The sequence below is a fragment of the Colletotrichum acutatum genome, assembly GCF_030867785.1.
Source record: "Colletotrichum acutatum strain CBS 112980 chromosome Unknown BDZ83scaffold_61, whole genome shotgun sequence".
In the NCBI taxonomy this organism is placed as follows: Eukaryota; Fungi; Ascomycota; class Sordariomycetes; order Glomerellales; family Glomerellaceae; genus Colletotrichum; species Colletotrichum acutatum.
Window position 1 is genome coordinate 152,592 of NW_026849055.1, and position 21,727 is coordinate 174,318.

At 53.7% G+C, this 21,727-nt stretch overlaps 9 protein-coding genes across 9 annotated transcripts; 7 read left to right on the forward strand and 2 right to left on the reverse strand.

Moving 5' to 3' along the window:
* Positions 1-1,403: 1,403 nt before the first annotated feature.
* Positions 1,404-3,605, forward strand: BDZ83DRAFT_580194 (permease; the record flags this gene model as incomplete). The annotated part of the gene is made up of 8 exons (XM_060505326.1): positions 1,404-1,580; positions 1,631-1,720; positions 1,772-1,868; positions 1,914-2,007; positions 2,059-2,526; positions 2,572-3,052; positions 3,109-3,233; positions 3,281-3,605. The coding sequence occupies 8 exons, from the start codon at positions 1,404-1,406 to the stop codon at positions 3,603-3,605; spliced, it is 1,857 nt and encodes a 618-aa protein (XP_060363804.1).
* A 161-nt stretch (positions 3,606-3,766) lies between these two features.
* On the forward strand, positions 3,767-5,142 carry BDZ83DRAFT_720458 (ubiquitin carboxyl-terminal hydrolase, family 1; the record flags this gene model as incomplete). The annotated part of the gene is made up of 2 exons (XM_060512274.1): positions 3,767-3,792; positions 4,203-5,142. 2 exons carry the CDS (start codon positions 3,767-3,769, stop codon positions 5,140-5,142), a joined length of 966 nt encoding a protein of 321 aa, XP_060363805.1.
* A 451-nt stretch (positions 5,143-5,593) lies between these two features.
* Positions 5,594-6,944, forward strand: BDZ83DRAFT_384058 (uncharacterized protein). The gene is made up of 2 exons (XM_060502730.1): positions 5,594-6,301; positions 6,389-6,944. The coding sequence occupies exons 1-2, from the start codon at positions 5,812-5,814 to the stop codon at positions 6,886-6,888; spliced, it is 990 nt and encodes a 329-aa protein (XP_060363806.1). The 5' UTR covers positions 5,594-5,811; the 3' UTR covers positions 6,889-6,944.
* A 1,272-nt stretch (positions 6,945-8,216) lies between these two features.
* BDZ83DRAFT_793385 (uncharacterized protein) lies at positions 8,217-9,322 on the reverse strand (the record flags this gene model as incomplete). The annotated part of the gene is made up of 2 exons (XM_060515778.1): positions 8,217-8,484; positions 8,538-9,322. The coding sequence occupies 2 exons, from the start codon at positions 9,320-9,322 to the stop codon at positions 8,217-8,219; spliced, it is 1,053 nt and encodes a 350-aa protein (XP_060363807.1).
* A 953-nt stretch (positions 9,323-10,275) lies between these two features.
* On the reverse strand, positions 10,276-11,268 carry BDZ83DRAFT_652820 (uncharacterized protein; the record flags this gene model as incomplete). Its single annotated transcript, XM_060510558.1, has 1 exon — positions 10,276-11,268. One exon carries the CDS (start codon positions 11,266-11,268, stop codon positions 10,276-10,278), a length of 993 nt encoding a protein of 330 aa, XP_060363808.1.
* Positions 11,269-12,246: 978 nt separating this feature from the next.
* On the forward strand, positions 12,247-14,108 carry BDZ83DRAFT_720460 (adenine-N(1)--methyltransferase; the record flags this gene model as incomplete). The annotated part of the gene is made up of 4 exons (XM_060512275.1): positions 12,247-12,334; positions 12,399-12,634; positions 12,733-13,716; positions 14,076-14,108. 4 exons carry the CDS (start codon positions 12,247-12,249, stop codon positions 14,106-14,108), a joined length of 1,341 nt encoding a protein of 446 aa, XP_060363809.1.
* Positions 14,109-14,570: 462 nt separating this feature from the next.
* BDZ83DRAFT_720461 (uncharacterized protein) lies at positions 14,571-15,074 on the forward strand (the record flags this gene model as incomplete). The annotated part of the gene is made up of 2 exons (XM_060512276.1): positions 14,571-14,750; positions 14,829-15,074. 2 exons carry the CDS (start codon positions 14,571-14,573, stop codon positions 15,072-15,074), a joined length of 426 nt encoding a protein of 141 aa, XP_060363810.1.
* A 1,720-nt stretch (positions 15,075-16,794) lies between these two features.
* BDZ83DRAFT_625555 (uncharacterized protein) lies at positions 16,795-17,488 on the forward strand. Its single transcript, XM_060508498.1, has one exon. It carries the CDS (start codon positions 16,876-16,878, stop codon positions 17,095-17,097), a length of 222 nt encoding a protein of 73 aa, XP_060363811.1. The 5' UTR covers positions 16,795-16,875; the 3' UTR covers positions 17,098-17,488.
* A 495-nt stretch (positions 17,489-17,983) lies between these two features.
* BDZ83DRAFT_384128 (armadillo-type protein) lies at positions 17,984-21,502 on the forward strand. The gene is made up of 3 exons (XM_060502731.1): positions 17,984-18,374; positions 18,440-21,055; positions 21,111-21,502. The coding sequence occupies exons 1-3, from the start codon at positions 18,273-18,275 to the stop codon at positions 21,210-21,212; spliced, it is 2,820 nt and encodes a 939-aa protein (XP_060363812.1). The 5' UTR covers positions 17,984-18,272; the 3' UTR covers positions 21,213-21,502.
* Positions 21,503-21,727: the final 225 nt, after the last annotated feature.

Sequence of the window (21,727 nt, forward strand, 5' to 3'; positions counted from 1 at the left end):
GACGAACAAGGCTAAGGCGCGCCTAACCTGACAGCTGGGTCGTAGATTCGTGAGGCGTTGCGCACAGATGAAGTTCGTTTCTTGAGAGGCTCAAGCTAACGTGATGGATAGTATCTTTCACCTTCTGAAAGCCTATCAACTCGTACGAGAGCGTAGACTCGATATCAGTCGTGGCTTGAAAGTTTGGCGCGTAGGCATCGATGATGAGGGCCGGCTCACAGCCCGTCGGCGAGGCCTTGTGGTGAATCAATGGACAAGGCGTTTATCGTTGAAAAAAGCGTCGTCGTTCAGCTTTGGGGACTCAAGCCTTTTGAACATTCGTGGCGTCGAGAGATGGCCGGTTTAGGAGGAGCTCTCTGGCAATGTCCTTTGATGGCAGATTGGCATGAGCACCTCCACGTCCCGGCCGGCGAGTGTAGATCTCCCATGAGGCTAGCGCCTCGCGTCAACGTGGAAGAGACAAGCTGCGCCTATTAGTGGCGGCCTGGAACTTCTCTCATACTCAGGTCTGGAGGCTTAGTCCGCAATGTGGACTTCCCGCAAGACGTTCCCCACCTCCACGCGGCATTGGCGCAGTATAGGTTTTGCTGAGGAAAAGAAAGACTGGTACACCCTCTTTCACTGGCGTACCTCAGAAAGTGGCAGACTAAAGCAGGGTCAACTCGGTGAGGAAAGGTATCCTTCTCGGAAGAGAGGGGAAGAAGAGACATTGGATGTCGTCCAGGAGATGCAGGAGATGTGTGTACCTTAGGCTTGAGCAAGCTTGAGGTAGGTGAGTCCGGTAAGGTAGGTACGATGAGGTCGTTTGCAGGTGTGCAGGTGTGCAGTAGACATGGGCAGGAGCGAGCAAGGATATAATTGATCCTGCCACTTTCGCCCCTTCCACTTCCAGGTTCTTCCCTTCTCTAGGCATTCTATTGACCATTAACGCACCTTCACTTTCTTCTCCAACGGTGCACCTGCCTTCCCTTTCTTCTCTTTTTCCAAGACAGCTCTTTTATCGATCCTTCCCGCAGGATTTGGTCTCGTTGCCAGGCCGTCCCGGGTACCACCTCTTCCAAGTTCCGAATACTGGATTTACCTCAATTCTCGTCACCTCACTTTGCATTCCTTTCTTCCACTCAATCCTTCCCATCTCGGTTCCAACACCCGCCGGACCTCACTTCCAGGTTTTCCTGCGGCTTTCCTCCTTCTTTTTCCTCCTGCCTCCTCGCGGATTGTGTGCCAACCACGTCCCGCCTCGCCTCGTACAGCACTCTGAGACATCTCAACCTTCTTCCTTTGTACTGAGTCCTGTACCACAGCCTCCTCACCACTCGGGCTCCCTACCACACTCACTACCACCTACCTTTCCGAGTCGCCTGGACGCTCGTCCACCGACTCTCCTTCCTCCATCGCTCGCTATGAGCAACGTGTCGACTCACTCCAACATGGAGCGTTTGGAACCCGTCGAGTCGTCCGTTCGTCGATCCGTCATCGGCCGCAAATTCCATGCTATGTGGAAAGCTGTCGATCGCTGCGACAAGCGAATCTCCACGTCCACCTTTGGACGGATCTTCAGACTCGAGGGAAGCGGCCATGTATGTTTTCTCCCCCTGCCTCTGTTGCCGAATTCTCTAACCCCGGATAGCCTAAGGAGATTCCCGATACATCATTCTTTAGGGAGATTCGCGCGGGAGTGACCACCTTTGCAACCATGGCGTACATCATCGCTGTCAATGTGAGTATATATCTTGGATCGATTGTGAGAGTCATGTGCTGATCGAACTAGGCCATCATTCTCTCGCAGACAGGTGGCACTTGTGAGTGCGACTTGGTAAACAGAGCCGACTGCGACAATATCGACAGCTACAAGGCCTGCAAAGAGAGTAAGTCGGCCGAGATCACGCCATGAGCCCGGCTAACCTTGCCAGATGTTCGACTTGACCTGATCACTGCGACTGCTGCCATTGCCGGCCTCGCTAGCTTCATCTTCGGTTTCTTCACCAATCTGCCAGTGGCCCTTGCGTAAGTGTTTGCCTCGTATCCAAATTTGGCCCATACTGACAGAAAGTACAGCCCCGGCATGGGCCTCAACGCATACTTCGCTTTCCAGGTCGTCGGACCCAACGGTTCGGGCAACATTCCCTACCGCGTCGCCTTGACAGCAGTCTTTGTGGAGGGGCTCATCTTCATCGTCCTTGCTCTTACCGGAATGCGTCAGTGGCTTGTCAAGCTCATCCCCGCCACTATCAAGACGGCAACCGGCGTCGGTATCGGCTTCTTCTTGACGGAGATTGGACTTTCTTATTCGGCCGGAATCGGTGCCATTACTGGAGGCTGGAAATCTACTCCGCTCGCCATCGCGGGATGCCCTGTTGAGATGATCGACCCGGACACCCAGATGTGTGCTGGAGGTATCATGTCGAGCCCCAAGATGTGGACGGCAATCTTCGCTGGCGGCCTTGTCACGGCGTATCTGATGTCATTCCGGGTCAAGTATGCCCTCATCATGGGTATTGCCCTGGTGTCCATCTTGTCCTGGCCGTAAGTCATCCGCACTCCGTGACGCGAATTTGCTGACCATTTTAGACGCAACACATCCATCACCTACTTCCCTTACAACGAGGAGGGCGAGAATCGCTTCAACTTCTTCAAAAACGTCGTCACGTTCCATCCAATCGAGCACACCCTCAACGCCCTGGACTGGGATGTGACGAAGAACGGATCTCAATTCGCCCTGGCTCTCTTCACCTTCCTCTACGTCGACATCATTGACGCCACGGCTACGCTGTACTCAATGGTCCGCTTTTGCGGCGTTGTCGACCCCAAGGATGGCGACTTCCCTCGTTCTACCATTGCCTATTGCTGCGACGCGGCATGCATCTCCATTGGCTCACTGTTCGGTTGTTCCCCAGTCACTGCCTTCATCGAGAGTGGCGCGGGTATTGCAGAAGGTGGCCGCACCGGACTGACTTCCATGACTACCGGTCTTTGCTTCCTCGTCTCCATCTTCTTTGCTCCCATCTTTGCGTCTATCCCGCCTTGGGCAACCGGTTGCACGCTCGTTCTGGTAAGTTCCAAAAGGTCCCAAAGGTCTCGAGAGGTGTTCCGGTCTAACTGACGCAGGTCGGCTGTATGATGATTCGTCAAATTACCCAGATCAACTGGCGCTACATCGGCGATGTTCTCCCATCCTTTGTCGTAATGACTTTCATTCCCTTCTCTTACAGCGTCGCTTACGGCCTTATTGCGTAAGTTCTTCTCATGACAACCCTTTTACTATGGCTGACCATCCCAGGGGCGTTTTCGTGTACACTGTTCTTAACGGCCTGATCGCCTTGACTGTTTGGCTGTCTGGGGGTAGAATCGAGCCCCGCGAGTACGATGCGAAGGAATACTGGTCCTGGAGAGGCTCTGGCAAGAAGCCTTGGTTTGTGCGCGCTGTCCGCAACAGCTGCTTCAGCAACGGCGACAACGACAGCAAGCGCCAGTTCAACATGCAGGATGACCACGACAGCTCATACGCTCCGGGTTCGCGCATGGGTTCATCGGACCAAAAGGAGGACGGTGTTCACATGGTGACGATCCCACAGCGTGCGGTCACGCCACGTTCCGTGCACTAAAGAAAAGTACTTGGTCTAGGGTTAGATTCTTCATTTCTGTTACCGGGGAGGCGATCTTCTTGCAAGAATATTGTGCCAGGTCTACTGGCTATATCACTTGAATCAGCTGTCAATGATTGTAGATAGCAATGAGACACCAGCTTTGAATTAATTCCTTTGCCATGATGGTGACATTGGTGGTCTGTGAGTAAGCGATAAGGTACATTAAGCTTGGAGAGTCGGGTGCCCCGGCGAATCTTTGACCCTGGTCCCGTTCCACCGTGCCCCACCACAGCTCCGACCTTGCGTCAACGGTCCAGCGCTTCGTCTGCAAACATTGAAGCTTCAATCTCCAGCTTACCAATTCCAGACCGAGTGCGAAATCCCATTTGACTGTGACGCGAACCACTCAGGCAACTAAGGCGTCTTTCAGAACACTCAAACAACTCCGCGACCAATACCCACCACATTCACAAGTAAATACCCCTCCTCCGCCTCCAAGATGAGTGGTGGATGGAATACCAGTATGCAGCCCCCGAAAGCAGCTTCAGCCAATTGTCTTTGCTAACTGTTGCAGTCGAGTCCGATGCAGTACGTGACTCCACCGAATTGAAATAGCGCCAAACTAACCGCCCAGGGCGTCTTCACCTACCTGCTCGAGAACCTCGGTGTCAAGGGTGTTCAGTTCGAAGAGCTGCTCACGCTCTCTCCTGATGAGCTAGCGCCGTTGCAGCCAATCTACGGCATCATCTTCCTCTTCCGCTACCCTTCCGAAGGCCTGCCCGCGCGGCCAGCAGACTCCTACGACCGCGATGCCGCCGAGAGCCTCTTCTTCGCTCAGCAGACCATCCAGAATGCCTGCGGCACGCAAGCGCTGCTGAGCGTCGTTCTAAACAAGACCAACGAGGTGGAGATTGGCGAGAAGCTTGGCGAATTCCGTGAATTCACCATGGTCCTGCCTCCTGAGTTCCGCGGTGAGGCGCTCAGCAACTCTGAGCTCATCCGCGATGTACACAACAGCTTCGCCAAGAGCAGTCCCTTTGTCGACGAGACGCAGAAGACGGGCGAGGCTGAGGATGCCTTCCACTTCATCGCTTACACGCCCATCAACGGCAAGCTGTACGAGCTGGATGGACTGCAGCCTGCGCCTATCTCGCACGGCGCCTGCACGACTGAAGAATTTCCGGCCAAGGTGACGCAGGTTCTGCAGGATCGCATGCTTACGTACGCCAGCTCTGAGATTCGGTTCAACGTGCTGGCCATGGTGCGCGACCCGAGGATCGCGGCTAAAGAGATTGGCGATTCCGAGACCCTGGAGCGAGAGAACGAGAAGCGTCGCAACTGGAGGTTCGAGAATGCCCTGCGTCGACACAACTTCGTTGGCTTCGCTGGCGAAGTCCTGAAAGGCGTTGTTGCGCAGAAGGTTGAGGGCGGCGATGCGGCATACGATGCCTGGATCAAGGAGGGCCTCGAACGGAGGAAGAGAGATGAGGACGCCGTGAGGTTGAGACGGAAGATGGGTGGCGGCGGTGACGACGACGAAGAGATGATCGGTTAAACGTGTCAATGATACCATGAATAGAAGCGAGATTACGTTTGGGTTCAATCTGGAAAGATATCTACGGACCGTGATAGGAAAAGAAGCCACCGAACACAACTTGTGCCTGGCCTGGAAGCCGACTTGGCCATTTCTTTGATTCGGTTCGTTTGGTTTGGTTTGCTTTATGTCCCACCCCCAGATTATTCCGCGAAAACAAGTTTGTACTGACAAAGCTGATTGACGGCAGACATTCGGTGGGCACCGTCGCCTTTGTGAGCAAATGTTCAATTCGCCCCGGATCAGTATCATCCTCTCGAGGTTGATTGAGGCTCTGTCTGCCACCCTCCGCGCCCACGCCTGTTCCCAGGCCCTATCTAGTGCTACATAGCAAATCACTATCATAGCTTTGTTGACTATATACAGGCTGTCGACCTATCATCTATCCGAGTCCTTTTAGCCTCGACATCGGTGAGCGACCCAGGCGGCGAGAGCTGCTATTTCACCCTTCCTCCAGGGTCGGCTCGACAACCCAATTGTTTTCACCCTACTTCCCCGTAATGGAACACATATGCAGCCCTCTTTCACCATCAGACAAGTTGTTTAATCTGGCTCTTTCCAGATCAACTCACCTTTCACTTCCACCCCTCAACACCGCCATACTTACCTGCCCATCCACACTCAGCAACGATGGGTAGAGTCAAATCAGAGCAGCCCACCGGCAAAAAGGCTCAAGCCAACGGCCGAGACCAGCGCGGTCGCGGTGGCCGTGGACGCGGACGTGTCCAGCAGGATCGAACCCATCGCATTCCCGAACCCTGGTCAGCTCGTGACGATTACGCCCTCGGACGTCTTCACTCCCCCGTCCCCGCCCCCGCCCCCGAGCCCTGGGTCTCCATGGGAGACCTCGACAGAAACCTCCAGACGTGGATGAGAGAGGGACAGCGGGACGAGATTCTGTCCAGATGGGGCCTGGGACCTGGCGAGTACGACATTCTCGAGGACCGCGTCCTCGCTGACATTGTGGCCAAATGGCCCGACGCGACCGTCGCCCTGCTCTACGACAAGGCGCAGGAGGCCAAGGAGCACGTCTACCGCCACTTTGCGGGCCAGGGCAAAGTCCGCATCAGTCTCGAGGCGAGCGACTGGCTCAAGCTTGAGGGCTTGTGGAAGCTTATGGGTAGGTCCACCTACTGATTTACGGGGGAGAGGACTGGTTGTTGAAGTGGAGAGAAAACCCGTTGCTGACATTGGAATTTCTTCGCAGACAAGGCCCACAGCCACGAGGAGCGCAAGTACGTGTTCGACTACACGTACGGCCAGATCCGCTTCTTCGACCGCGGTTTGATGGATAAGCAGTATGCCTTCTACTTCAAGAAGTACGAGCACAAGCGTCCCCGCGCCCAGGACGTCGCTCCGGCTGCTGCCGCCGCCGCTGCCCCGATCGCTGCCCGCCCGATGTCGGTTCCCCCCGCCGCCGCTGGGACCTACCTCATCCGAGAGCAGGCGCACATGCCGGCGGCCTGTATGGCGGCGCCCGGTGGTCCTCCTCCTACTGCCCAGGGTGGTGGTGGTTGCTCTACCGGCAACCACGGTCCTGGATCCTTCGTCCCGATGCATTCGCAGGGACCCTGTATGATGGGAGGAGGAGGAGGAATGGGCCAGCCGGTCGTCCACGGAGGTACCGCTGGACACTTCTACCCTGCGCCTCAGCATCATCATCATCATCCTGGAGCGCAGCCGGGACCTGGCATGGGCTATTACTAAATTGATCCTAATGTTGGAGAGAGATCAGGCAAGCAAGCAACACTGGATGGATTTGATGTGGTGTTGTTGGTTGGCTCTGGATCTTCATTGAGATGGATGGGTTTAGGCGACGTCAGGAAGAAGGATGGAGGATGAAATGGATCGACTTTGTTCCTAATCTGGTTGCGGCCATGGTGGATGGACGCAGTGGTATCTTGTCCAAGGGTAGTAACTGAATGAGGATACCCCCATGAACCGTAGCTGAAACTATGCAAACTTGATCATGTGAGTCTGTCACTGTGTGGGAGATTGGGGCGATGTCTGCCTTCCAATGCCTCTGCCACCCAGCTCCTTGTTACTCGATATGATTTAGACGCTCGTGAGTTTTTCCATCATAAGTGCTTCCATCGTCGCGCAGTTATTCATCTATAATTTGGTGGATGAGACTGTGCGGTGATGGTACTCATTGCTAGATATCGCTGGCCTCCGTACGATCTCGAATCATCTCGAATATAAGACATTTGACGGAAGATCATCGCAATAGCCAAGATGGCTGGTCACCGTGGTAGTCCTTCTTCATATCACATCCCAATTACCAGAAACTCTCATGGATGAAGTCAAATTGATCGAAGACTATTCACGTCCGCACATGGACGATTGCATCGCAGGAGTATGGGCTGTTGACGCAGGTTGCAAATATGTTTTCTACAAAAGGGACTTAATCATTATACTCCTCACAAAGTTCCATTCCAAGCCATTTCTCATCTTGCCAAAACTTCACAAAAGCAAATTTGGTGCGTCCCAACACTTCATGACCCCACCTTCTGTGACTCGAAGTCCAATTCCTCCAGACTCTCAGAAGCCGAAATCCCCCCATCTTCCATCCATGACGTTCCATCCATGCTGCCTTTGGTCTTCCCAGATCAAGTCTCTATTCTGCGAGATGGTTTCCCAATCCCTAGTCGCTGGGTCCACCTCCAGGCTACTCTGGTTTCCAGAATCCTTGGAGTAGTCGTACGTGAGCCAAAACTGCTTATTGACGTCTTTGAATGTGTTCTTCCAGACCTCCATGGCAAAAGATTTCGTCCAGGGATAACCCACTGGATTCTGCATGTATATTCTCTCATGACGGTTCCCACGGGGGTCAGCAAGATCGACCCAGGCAACCCTGGTCAGGATCGGTGGTTTGTTTGCGCGTCGAGCAATCAGGACATGACGAAGTAATTCCAGCCGCGGGAACTTGTATCTATTTTTCTTGAAGGCCTCGCAATTGCCAAGGCGATGCTCTGTTGTGTTGCAGATGGGGCATCCGTCAATGTCGCCGAATGGGCCTGGCCAAATGCAATCGATCAAGCCATGGCCGAGAGCTGAGCAGTGCCCGCAGATGACGTTGGCGTTTCTTTCGTCGCGCTGGAGAGATCGTTTCCTGTCATGGGTATGTGGGCGACAGGGTCGGGGGTCCGCTTCGGAGGTGCCCAGCCCGACAGCGGACGACGAGGTGAGAAGATTTGATGGCCCTGATTCGACGAGCTCTGGTGTGGAACAGCAAAGCTTGTGCTGTTCTTTGTCTTCAGGGCGCTCTCATGTTCAGCTCTCATCGAAGAGTCGTTTATATGACTATTGCATGGTTAGCGGATCGCCTTTCTGCTTCTTATCGGGGCGGCACGAACCGAGACTCATCTTGAGTGCCCTTACTATTCTCCTCGATTCTCGAGTCGGCCAGCTCTGCTGACGGTCCACCAACTCGATATCCCGGCTTGGTCTTCCAGTAAAGCAGGAACCATGTGTCCCCTGGATTTCCAAACCGGTCCCAAAGAAAGTCTTCATGTTGAGTGAAAAATTTAATCTGATCCAATCCGTCCATTCCACTCTGTTGCAGTCGGACTGCTGCTCGTATATATGTGACCCGACCGCGGTCATCCATATCACTGTGACTTTTGGTGATAAGGCATCTGTCTCTGATGCTAAAGATGTGCAACCCGTCAGACGCAGCCCGTTGGCCGTAGGCAGAGGAATACTCCAGGCGGAGAAATTCCGGATTGCTGCGGTATCGATTGTCTTTCCCAATTACTCTGTCGAGTTCCTGATCAATCAGGGCTCCGAGATTGAAAGGGGCTGAAGCACCCGGTCGTATGACGGTGAACGTGCCGCTCATAGAATTCCCATGGCTCAATGATGCCGAGTTGGAGGAGATGGGATCGAAGCAGAAACAATGCTCAGGTCTGGCCCAGAGCGTAGAGTACAAGGAGTCTGATGAGACTAGTTCCGCGAATGATGGTCCATTACCCAACGACAAAGCCTCAAGAATCTTGACCGCAGCTCTGACATATTCCTCCTCGCCTTCTTCAAAACTGAAGTCCAGCCATGCGTGGCGCATCAGTGAGTTCTTCTCCTCCAGCTGTCTCATGGGGTTGTCGGCGGTTCTTGCTTCCAATGAAAGACAGGAGTTGATCATCTTGATGATCACGGTTAGGGAGGTTAGCCCGCGTATGTTGGCCGGCTCTTGTCGATACATCAAACCACTCGACAAGTGGCTGAGAAGTAGGTAATTTTGTAGCGCTCGGTCGTTCGTTAAAGTACGTATGTCCGTCATTTTTGAACGAAGTCTTGGCGTCGATCTTCAAATATCGAATTTTGTTGATTCAGGGAGGAGCGAAGAGGAGCCGAGGGGGCCGAATGACAGATTGAGAGGGTAAAAAAGTGTGGCGCATCAGTTTGGAGGTATAAAAAGAAATTCAAGCGATTTTACTACTTCGGTGGTGAGAAGACATCAGAGGAAGGAGCCCAGTCCTCATTACGGTCTGCAGTCACCTGACCACAAGACTTCTTTCTTTGGCATCGTCCCTTCCAAATTTCGAAGCTGCAGCATATGTCTATTGGTACTTCGAAATACATAACGCATATACCGTCAGGATGAACAAGATAAATTTTGAAGAGTGCGTTCCATGTGATGCGGAACTTTGCGAGATGAACTCAAGCCCTTCGACATATCCTACAGTATCTCGTGTAAGTAATGCGCTTCATCTCGTTTCAAGACAAAGATAGAAACACACATGTGTAAGGGAAAGTTGATAATAAGCTGCCAGGCCGTCAAATCAGAGGCCGGAAATGTGAGGGCGACCTGTCAACACAACACATTGGAAGTAAGGCTGACTGCTCGTTGGAGTTCGAAAATGGCGGCCAGGAGTACGATCAGTGTTTGCGAAGGCAACTATATTAACAGTAACGACGTAGGGAAACTAGATTACAATAAGCCCTCTCATTGACAGATTATTCAAGTGGAGGCTTTGAAGATGACCCGAACAATACCAACACAACTCGTGGTTGGCTATCGTCTTCGAAATTTTCCACCGAACAAACCATAAAAACAGAGACCATGCCTAATGTTGACGTCTTTAGCGAATTGAGTCAAGCCTGAAACGCAGACATCGCCCGAATCGCCAGAACCTTGTAGTCAGAGCAGCACTTCGGAGTCCATTCCGACAGAGCTCGGGAGTCCTCGTCGAAGCGTCTCTGCCATTGGACCTCTTCAGAGGTCTCGAACATGCCGCTCGATGGGCTCGAAGTCTTGTTCTGGATCTCGTATCCCGTGTCGGGAACATCGGAAAACAACAACCGGTTTTCGAACCAATCGGTCTCCGTGTACAAGTTGGGAGACGCTGGATATTGCTCCGCGACGTACATCTTGATAAACTTCCGCACCTTCCTCCAGTTCAAGTCGCCATGCGTCTTGGCTACGTTTTCCACGTAGCTGGTCAACTTCAACGGGGGCTGTCTCCCCGGGATCTTCGTCGAGAAGTCGACGAAAGCTGAGATGCCCGGGTACTCGGTCCATCGTGAGTTCTCGCGCGTCTCGAAGTCGAGGATGCGGTCAATATCGACCCAATCCATGACGGCGAAGACGGCCGAGGTCTCGTAGGGACACTTGATGATGGGGCCGGTTGATTTGTGGCCGTTGAAGAGTTGTCTCCATGTCTGACTCTCCATCTTCCGACGCTTTTTCTCGATCTCCTGGGAGTATGGGGCGTAACGCTTGACGATGTAGTCCTTGGCCATGCACTCCCACTTCAGGCCCGCTGCTTTATGGCGTCCATCAATGCGGATGAGGGACTCAGTCTCATGGCGGCCGTGTTTCACTGCGTCCAGGGCAGGGCCCGTCAGATCTGACAGAGGCGAGTAGACGGACTCGGAACAGAGGTGGTGAAGCCGCTCAGCGCGGGCTCGCGTTGCCTGGCTCATGAAGTGGCCCGACTCATTCTCGGAGAGAATGTGGGCCAGCCAATCTGTCGCTTCCGCAGCCCTGGGAGACGGAAAGTCTCCCGAGGGCCGCGGGGTGTATGCCAGAGCATTTTGGAGATTGCCCATTGTGAAGTCGATGCGGTCGTTGGATTGGGTGGCCATCGTGATGAATTTGACTGGTAGATGGCGTCGTAGGAGTATTGTACGGTAAATACGAGAAAGGAGGTTGGAAGGATTGAGTGAAGACGAGAAAAGGGATTAGATGAGAAGTAGGAGAATTGGAGTGCTATAGGAAAAAAAAACCCGACTATTGGGGAGAAACATGATTATATAAAGACAGCAGGGGGATATCTCCGTTTGGCATCTTGCCTTTGGCTGAAGGGGTCGAATGATACGCACATCTAAAAGGTTAACGAGCTACCATCCCTCGCATCTCCGATTGCCTTGCGGACACCTCGATGATAGAGTTTGGCCTATGATTTGATTCATGTTTTCAACTTCAATTCTGGGTACCGGCGATAGACAATACTATACATCTGGTTCTCTGTACTAGCTATAACAGCGCTCATCTTCACATAGCCAGTGGGCCCAGAGAAGGGGATGTTGCACTCCCGAGGCTGAGATATTTGGACTGATGTGAGGGGCTGCTCAGCCTCCGTGGAAGGCGCAGAGCTTGGAAATGTTGTTTTTAGTAATATACAGACTGATATTCCGATAGAAAAGGCGGGAGGAAGAGGAACTGGGACATAGGACGCTGCAGACGCCGAGAGGGAACGTGAGATATCTCTGCCGTAGGAACCCGAACCTTGGGCCAAACTTTGAGAACGAACATGAATGTCGTCACGGAAAGGGCTGTTATTCTCGCTATATATGGGCAAAACAGTGACTCAAAATCCACAAATGCCATACATTTCCAGAGCCAGTGGCTACGGTGATTTCAATTCAGGGCGATGGATAATTGGGGTGCTCATACCTGGAGGTTGAGTGAGGTTGAATTGAGATACGGCTACATAGATATACGCCCCACTCTATGCGACAAGAAGACTATATTCATCAATGCAAATTTGATGCAGGAGTTTCCCAGAATCCCTGCAAGCTCGCTCCGACAATAAGAAGATCGCGGAAAGCATCTTTATCACAATGCTACCGAGACGCGTGCCATTGAGTCTTTTCAGGCGAACCAAATCGTCGTTGTGCCGCGCCTACAGCTCTAGCCACGCTATCAGAGGTGCGTTTCCAACCAAACCCCATCTTTACTTCATCCTAGGTGCATCAACTAACCCTCTCCGTAGAGCACGATGTAGTAATCCTACGCCAACGAGGGACCAAAGAGCCCAAATTCCACCTCTCGCCTCCTCTCCGACCGGACGCGGCGATCAAGCTTTCCTACGGTAGCAAGGTAAACGCCTCCGACATCATCGGCAAGTCCTTTCTCGATTCGATCAAGGACAGCGGCGGCCGCAATGTGCGACTCCTCGAGGCGTCGCTCGGGCAATACGTCGCCAACTCCCCGCGCGTGGCGACACCGGTATGAAACGACTTCTTCCCAGGACCTGAACTATTGAGAAAACAAGAAAAGTTGGTCGACAAAGACTGAAACGCGCCATGCGGCAACTCTCGGGCTAGATCTATCCCCAAGACGCCAACCTCATCGTGTCCTTCCTCGACCTGAATCTTCCCGTGCCCGGTGAGGACCCGGACTTTGACGCCGGCCCGCCCGTCGAGATCTTCGAGGCCGGCACGGGCATGGGCGCGCTGACGCTGCACCTCGCGCGCGCGATCCACGGCGCGAACCCGCCCTTGCCGCCGCGCCTCCGTGACGCACTTTGCACAGCACCGTACGCGAGGAACACCCTTCGGAAGGAGGTCGCGTCGGATGAGGCTGCGGAGGAGGAGGGGGAGAAGGAAGTGCACAAGGCAGTACCACACGCCCTCGACATCGAAGATCCGGAACTCGCGGCGATGTACAAGGAGCACCTGGCGAGTCGCAGGGCGATCCTGCACACGTTGGACGTCAACCCGACATCGAGCCGTATGGCGCACGGCCTCGTTCGGCACTTCAAGAGGGGCCTGTACCTCTCCGACGTCGACTTCCACGTCTGCACGATCCGGTCGTACCTCGCCTCGCGCCTCACCGAGAACGGAGGCGAGGCTTTCCTCTCGCACGTGATCCTCGACCTCCCGGCCTCGCAGGAGTACGCCGAAATGGCCGTCAAGGCCCTCCAGCCCGACGGGAAAGTCGTTATCTTCTTCCCATCTATCACGCAGATCCTCGACTTTGTCGTCTGGGCCAAGGACACAGAACAGCCGCTGGTGCAGGACCGTGTCGTGGAGCTGCAGACGTCGACATCGGGCGATGACATGTTCCAGGACGGCACGGGCGGTCGGAACTGGGACGTCAAGGTTGTGAATATTCGCAAGGCGATTGAGAGGGGTGAGACCGGTACGGCGGCGAGGGGGATTGTTTGTCGGCCCAAGGTCGGATCGCGAGTTGTCGGGGGCGGCTTCGTTGCGGTGTTTACAAAGCTGCCTCCGACGGTTGCCAAGCTAGAGGAGAGCGCGGATGAGGTTGTAGCTGTTCCTGAGATTACGTCTGTCCCCGAGACCGAGGTATTGCCTGAAAAGGAAGCGCCAACAAGCTCATGAGAGAAAACTTATAAACAGGACAGCAGTGGAGGAGAAGAAGGCGAGCTGCCCGGGTCTTCAGATTGTTTTTTCCCGTTCCCCTTGTAGGATATTTGTATTATAGCTGTGTACATTAAGGCGCCTTGATAAACCCCATAGAGAAGAGTCACATAGAGATAACAAAAATGTATACCTGATGGAAAGAGAGATTACGAGACTGAGATTCGGACGTCGGCAGAGTAAAAGAGCAAAAGATAGAGGAGGTGAGCCGATCCCCTGGGTTCTCGCCTACATCTTCAAGGGCAGGATGCCATCTGAGTGCAAAACAAAACATACAACACCAGGTATTCGCTGGTCGTCACCGACCCAACTACTAGTCCGGCCCTCATTGGCTTATCTATGGGAGAGCGGACGGGATCCCGAGTTTTCCAATGGGTATGGTCGTATGTGAGGGTTTGGTGATGTCAAGTTGATCATATCGGGATTGAGACGCTTGGAACCTCTCAGCCCATCGCGGGTCTGATCTCAATACATAACAACTAGAACTAAAAATTTCAGGTTTCATTTAGTCCTCCTTAGGAAAGAATATCATTATGTACTTAAACGAGGTCCTCTACGCCTTTAGAAGCACAACATGGCGTTGCGAAGTAAACATCCCGAGTATCCAGAGTTTTACATGATGGTGTTGGAGATCACAGTACAAATACAGTGCGCATGCACTTTCCGGCACGAATCCCTCTACTCCACACTTCATGGCGTTTACATCTCCAACCTCACTCGATCAACTCCAAGCAACATTTCTTACCCAGCTGAATCCAATCTCACCAAAAACTTGCAACATGGCTTCTGCGGGTACTGTCACGCAGCTCTCGATTCCGCTGCCTCGCTCCCTCGACACCCGCATCCATATTCACCTGAGCACCAAGGCCAAGGTGGCAACCCTCTTTCTGACCTCAGTGACGCAAGACGAACAGTCGGGGCCAGCGGCACTTGGCTCGTTCGTATACGCACTACCAAACGTATTTTCATCCCACATGCTACCAAAAGACTGGCAAACCTACCAATACGAGATTTTTTGAGCTGACACACAAACAAAGAGACTTGAGCCGGCTCAGCCCATCTCAACAGCCATTTACTCGGTAGAGTCGACGCTGGAGTTCACGACGCGGATGGCCAAGCTGCTAGCCAAGAGAGCCAACATGCCCGTCTACGTCGGCTGCTCCATCAACCTGGGCGGCGCGGCCATGAGTCTCTCGGTGGAGGAGGAGATGGAGGCGTTCCGGGCCATCGTCGACGTCGTCACGGCGAAACTCAAGGGAGAGCCCTTGGTCAACGGTGCTTGAACACACGCACACCCAACTCTCAGTAGTGATATTCTGGTGCAAGGGGGTACTGGTCTGGGAACTTGCGTCACACAGTTCCAATTCTCCCGCCCTTTGTTTACCGCATTTGATCGACCGCCACTGCAATCTTTGGAGGGAGTGGGAGCGGGAGCGAACGGGGCGAGGCCCTCGCTGCTTGCGACTTCCTGAAGCGGACTGGGTGACAGTCACACAAGGGCTTGGGGATGTTGGACATGCGGCGTGCCGGGCTCACGAGGAGGCCCCGGGGTCTGGACGCGGCGGACCGAGGGGCGATGTCCCACATGTGGCTTCGGGCCGTTCGGCTGCACATACGGGGTTGCCGGGCTGAGTGTGCAAGAGGGAGAAGAGGAAGGAGAAGCGCATCATCGCGAACCGGTGAGAAGGCTGTACAGCGCGACGAATGTTCAGGGGACGACCATGATGACCCAACGTCATAGACAACAAGGACCGCCATCTCTAAGTTTTACACGAGGCTGCGCTCGAGGTTGCTATGACAGCATGTGCAAATAATGCAAGTGACCTAGATGGAAGTTTGGCAGACGACATCTCAGACCATGGCGTCCGGCACCTACAAAATTCTTGAAAACTGATCTCATAATTGCTGGTTCTCATGGTCCGACGTTCTGACTTTCTTCTGGAATCTCTGGAAGGTGTTTGCTCTCCGAGTCTAGAACGTGGCTAAGACGTGCCCGAGCAATCTGAGCTGTAGTCGTCCGTTGATTTCGGCCACATGGTTCTCATTTAAGATTGTTTTGTCCTGTTTCGTGGTAGAAGTTCGGCTCATTGTTTTGTTTCTTTCTTGCCTTTCCTTTTCTCTTCTTCTCTTGTGGAAGAATACACCCGTAGAGTTGAGGCACGGGACGCGCTCTGACAGGGGTCACAGGATCTGCACGTAATACCTTGAACCTGGGGACCTCGACTGGTAGTTCAATGACCTTTGCAGAGGCGGCGACTCAGCAGTGATGAATCGCGAAGGAAAGAAGTCTGTGAACCTGTGCGGCTCAGGATTTTGGGTCGACAACCCACCCCTTTGCCAGACGCAGAGAGAGTTGCCATTGTAAAGTCCACAGTCCAGAGGGGGGCGGGTAGTGGGCGGGAGTACCCCTTGCGGCTTCAGGTTGAACCGTCGGGGTTTGATCCTCGCCTCCTTTCCCCCTGTTTAAGGATTCAACTGACCCAGAGTTGTCTAGGGGACAGCAACTGTCTACAGTGTACGATTAGCGATAGGAGGATGTTGTCACTTGCGGTGTGCACCAAAGAATGATTCCTGAGGCCTGTGCGACGTTTGTGGAGTCCCACCGCATTTTTGGCAACGTCAAGAAGAGAGAGAAAAAGATGCAAGCCAATGCCCGTTCTCAAGAGGCTAGTTGATAGTTGCAGGGGTCGGTCAAGGTCTCTTCTTTTACGTGTTCCATGTCAGTTGTCGTAGACTATACCCTGAGAAGATTTACTACTTCATGACTTTCCACTCAACGCCAAATGCTGGACTGATGTTGGTTGTGCTCGCGAGGCGGCAAATCGAATATGTTGAAAACTTTCTTTCGAATTCCAGCGCTGAGGCACAATGGCAAGAGCAAGCGTGACCCACGTGCCGTCTGAGATAAAAGTGAACCCTGGCAGGAACGACAGACTTTATCGACATGGCGTGGTGGGGGAGAGCCTGCCGTGCCTGCCCCATCGGTCGACGCAGTAGGAACGAGGGGTAGAAAGCGCACGGGCCATAGAGTAAAGGTACTGCAGTCTACGAGTGGAAGACAGGAATCCATTTGTCCACAGTTCCATGAGCTCAAGATTTTTTCTCCTCATGGTGGGCAGCACTGCAGCTTGTGGAAGGACCACAAGGACCTGGACCTGGACTGGACGGAGTGTGAGACCGACACACATCCTACATCGGCGGAAGGACCGACCAGCAGGACGGGCCACCTTCCATTTTACACATTTCCTCTGCCGTTTGCAACCGTCTAACTCCCGTCCCCTACCGTATCGTTTTCCCGCTTTCTAAATGCCTGCCATTTTAGACGTCCTCCATGCATCCCATCGGATTATTCCTATCGCTTCTGCCCCCAAACCCCAACACCATTCACATACCCACTGAACAAGTTGTGGACTTGAATGTCACAGCCTGCTTTCTCATCATCGAGTGGTGAATAGGTATCCGTACATGCAATTCCGAACATATCTGCCCGAATGCTGGAGACAACGAGGAGAGAGGCTTGTGATTAGAGAGGAGAGGGCAGACAGTTGATACGCACATGTTCTTTCACACGACATTGATACACAGATGACAGCTCAGCACATTAAACTTTTGTATATTCATCGCCACGACTGTTGGGATGGACAGACCTCAGAGAGAGAAGACTACACGGCACGGCTAAAATTAGGACTCGCCATACTTGTAACTCGCACATGTGCGTCTGAGGTGCCTTTGCCTCTTCCCCCCTCCTGACCACCTTTCCTTGCCTGCCTCACCTGCTCAGGTCATTCGAACGGAAAAGAGACGCCTCCAACCGCTCGTCTCGCCAACAGAAAGCAGACATTTGGGGGCCAGCGCACCTACTGTATAGATACCTTAGCTACCTTTGCGTCAAGGTAACATAATACTGAGGTGAAAGCTGTAGTGCGGCGTGCCCTCGCTACGACTACCTGACCTTATTACGGCGTACCGTCCACGGTACGGGCCCAGATGCGCTACGACGGACCACTAGCGCTGCGACTCTGTGCTTCTTGGACCAGGGACCTTCACTGATCCCACCTTTGCCCAAGGTACCTTCTCTCAAGTCGCATTTGCCCTTCTCCGTCCGCTCGAAATACCACGGCCAAGGTACCTTTGGGAGGCGGTCTCGTGCAGAGGTACCTTACCTATTACCCGCTACTCCGCCGCACCATAGTTATCGCGAAAAAAAAGCTGACAGGCCGACCCCACCATTTCGCCAGTCAGTGTGTTGCCAGTCGCCAATGTCAACGCCCACTGCCCTTACTACCGACCGTGGCCCTGGCCGAACAACTTCAACGACTGCCCCTCTCTACCCTCCCGCCGTGCTCGACAACCACCCGACCGATCGACCTCACACCATCGCTCCGTCGCTCGAATCCTCCCCCGATTCTCGACCACCTCACAAGTCGCCAGTTTTGGTCTAACATCTTTTCTTCCAAACTACCCCCAGAAAGGCGCCAGTCATGGCCTGGCAGCCGGCCCCAGAGTCCTTGAGCCAGCTGGCTGCTTGCCTCAAGGACTCGCTCAGCGGATTCGACAAGAATGCGCAGAAGCAGGCAGAGATCGTGAGTTGCCCACCATTCGCCCCCTTCGCCCATTGCGACCCTTGCTAACCGCCATTGATGCGCAGATGCTCACGCAGGCCAAGGCCTCTCCCGACTTCAACAACTACCTCGCCTACCTCTTCTCCAGCGCTGATCCTCCCCAGGGTGTACAATGCTCAGCCCAAGACTTCCACCTCGTGCGCTCTGCCGCCGCGATTATGCTGAAGAACAACGTGCGCACCAGCTACAAGCAGATCCCCGAGAACAGCCTGGCCCTCATCAAGATGGCCGTTCCCCTCGGTATCCAAGACAAGAACTCCCAGGTCCGCAACTACGCCGGCAACATCGCGACCGAGATCATCAGGAGAGGTGGTATCTTGAGCTGGCCTGAATTGCTTCCCCAGCTGCTCAGCCTTATTTCCAACGAGAATGGTCAGGTTTCCAACGAAGGCCAGGAGGGCGCCATGTCCGCCATGGCCAAGATTTGCGAGGACAACGTCAAGGTTCTGGAGCGGGAGCACAACGGTCAACGCCCCCTGAACTTTTTGCTTCCCAAGTTTATCGAGGCCACTAAGAGCGAGCTGCCCAAGGTCCGCGCAAAGGCCCTCACTGCCATCAATGTCTTCACCCCGCGCAAGTCCCAGGCCATGCTCAACAACATTGACAGCCTCCTGAACCACCTCTTCATCCTGGCTGGCGACCAGCACCCCGATGTGCGCCGCCAGGTGTGCCATGCCTTCGTCCAGCTGGTCGAGACTCGCCCCGACAAGCTGCAGCCCCACATTGCCGGCCTTGTCGACTACATCATCACCCAGCAGAAAAGTGACGACGAAGATCTAGCGTGCGAAGCCGCTGAATTCTGGCTGGCTGTGGGCGAGCATGAGGACCTGTGGCGCTCCCTGACGCCCTACCTCGACAAGATCATCCCCGTATTGCTGGAGTGCATGGTATACAGTGGGGAGGATATTGCCCTTCTCGGTGGTGCATCAGACGACGAGGAAGAAGAAGACCGTGAGGAGGACATCAAACCTCAATTCGCCAAGAAGTCGGCGGCCAGGGGTAAGGGTGGCGAGGCCTCAGCCGACACCGCCCAGAACGGAAATGCCTACGAGAAGCTGGCTAGCATGGATGATGATCTGGAAGAGGGTGAGATTGACGACCTTGACGATGGCGATGAGAACCCCGACGAACGCTGGACCATCCGCAAGTGCTCCGCCGCTGCTCTAGACGTCTTTGCGCGTGACTTTTCCGACCCCGTCTTCACTGCGATTCTGCCGTATCTGACGAGCAATCTGAAGCACGAGGAGTGGCAATACAGAGAGGCCGCTGTCCTCGCTCTCGGCGCAGTCGCCGAGGGAACCATCAACGCCGTTACTCCCCACCTGCCGGAGCTCGTCCCTTACCTCCTGTCACTTCTCGGAGACAACGAGCCCATTGTCCGGCAAATTACCTGCTGGACGCTCGGCCGCTACTCACAGTGGGCTGCGAACCTCGACCAGAACCAAAAGGTCACCTACTTTGAGCCCATGATGGAAGGCATCCTCCGCAAGATGCTCGACAAGAACAAGAAGGTCCAGGAAGCTGCGGCATCCGCTTTCGCTAACCTTGAAGAGAAGTCTGGGAAGGTCCTCGAGCCCTACTGCATCCCTATTCTGCAGCAGTTCGTCCAGTGCTTTGCCCGGTACAAGGACAGAAACATGTACATTCTGTACGACTGCGTCCAAACCTTGGCGGAGAACATTGGACCCGTTATTGCTCAGCCGGACGCTATGAGTCTGCTGATGCCGGCCTTAATTGAACGCTACCAAAAGGTCAGCGACGATTCGCGCGAGCTCTTCCCCCTGCTAGAGTGTCTCTCTTACGTTGCCATGGCGCTGGGCTCTGCCTTCACCCCCTACGCGCAGCCCATTTTCGTAAGATGCGTCAACATTATCCACACGAACCTCGAGCAAAGTCTGCAGGCCACCAACAACCCAACACTCGACTCCCCAGACAAGGACTTCCTCGTCACTAGTCTCGACCTGTTGAGTGCTATTATTCAGTCTCTGGAGGAGGACAAGAAGCAGGAGCTGGTCAGGGGCTCAGAGGGAACATATTTCGAGCTTCTCGGTTTCTGTCTCGAGGATCCTCAGGACGACGTTCGGCAATCAGCTTACGCTCTGCTGGGAGACTGTGCGAAATACGTCTTCCCCCAGCTTGAGAAGCACCTCAACTCCATTTTCCCCATCTTGCTGAAGCAGCTGGATCTCGACAACATTCTCGACGAGGAGATTGACAGTGGCTTCAGCGTTGTTAACAATGCATGCTGGTCTGCTGGCGAGATCGTCATGGTCAACAGCAAGGCCATCTCTCCTTTTGTTCCCGAACTCCTGCAGCGTTTGGTCGAGATCGTCTCGAACCCTGGGGTACAGAACGCCGTCAGCGAGAACGCAGCCATTGCTCTCGGTCGCCTCGGCATTCACAACTCTGAAGTCCTAGCCCCTCTACTGCCGACCTTTGCCGAGGACTTCCTCTCAGCTATAGAGCACGTCGAGTTTCTGGAAGAGAAGGCCACTGCCTTCAAGGGCTTTACCCTGGTCGTTGGGCAGAACCCTCAGGCTATGGAGAAGGCGCTTCCCCAGCTCTTTGTTGCCATTGCAAGGTACAAGGACATTGCTCTGAGGAACCCAATCAAGGCCGAACTGCACGAGCACTTCCAGAAGGTCAGCATCTCTAACCCCTCCTCCACGTGTAGCGATACCTACTGACGTATCCTAGGTTATTACCATGTACCGGGAAATGATTCCTCAGTTCAACGACTTTGTGAACCAAATGCGGCCCGAGGATCAGGAAGAACTCCGCAGGTACTACTCTACATGACGAGAACATGTGGACGCAGTTTGAGCGTTTGCGTATGAAGACGACGTTGAACACGAAGAAAATGGGCCCAATTTTGAGCGATCTTTCATGATATGACTTGGGGAGGAAAATACCACCGAGGCGTCCTTTACAAATGAGTAATGACGATGCTTTTTGGAAGAAAGAGCAGAGCAGAGAGACAGAGGAAGAAACATATCAAGAGAGCAAAACAGGCTTGTAATTGGGTCGCAAGAGAAGATCAAGTCGAAAGAAAGAATGCGACGGAGTTACGATGTGAAACAAACACACCTGGCAATCAACTTTTCTCTGCGACACAAGTGATTGGGGCAGCCGAGACGGATCGTTTGTTTGTCTTTCTTCTTTTTCACACAGCATACCGACGGAGCCAGCATCATGTGACGGGGTGTTTATGGGCAGAGCAGCTTGGAGACGAGAGACGCTTTCATTTATTTCTTTGGTACATGGGCTATTTTCTTTGTAGCTCGTGGTGGAAGGGTCAAAGTAGTTGGGAACTT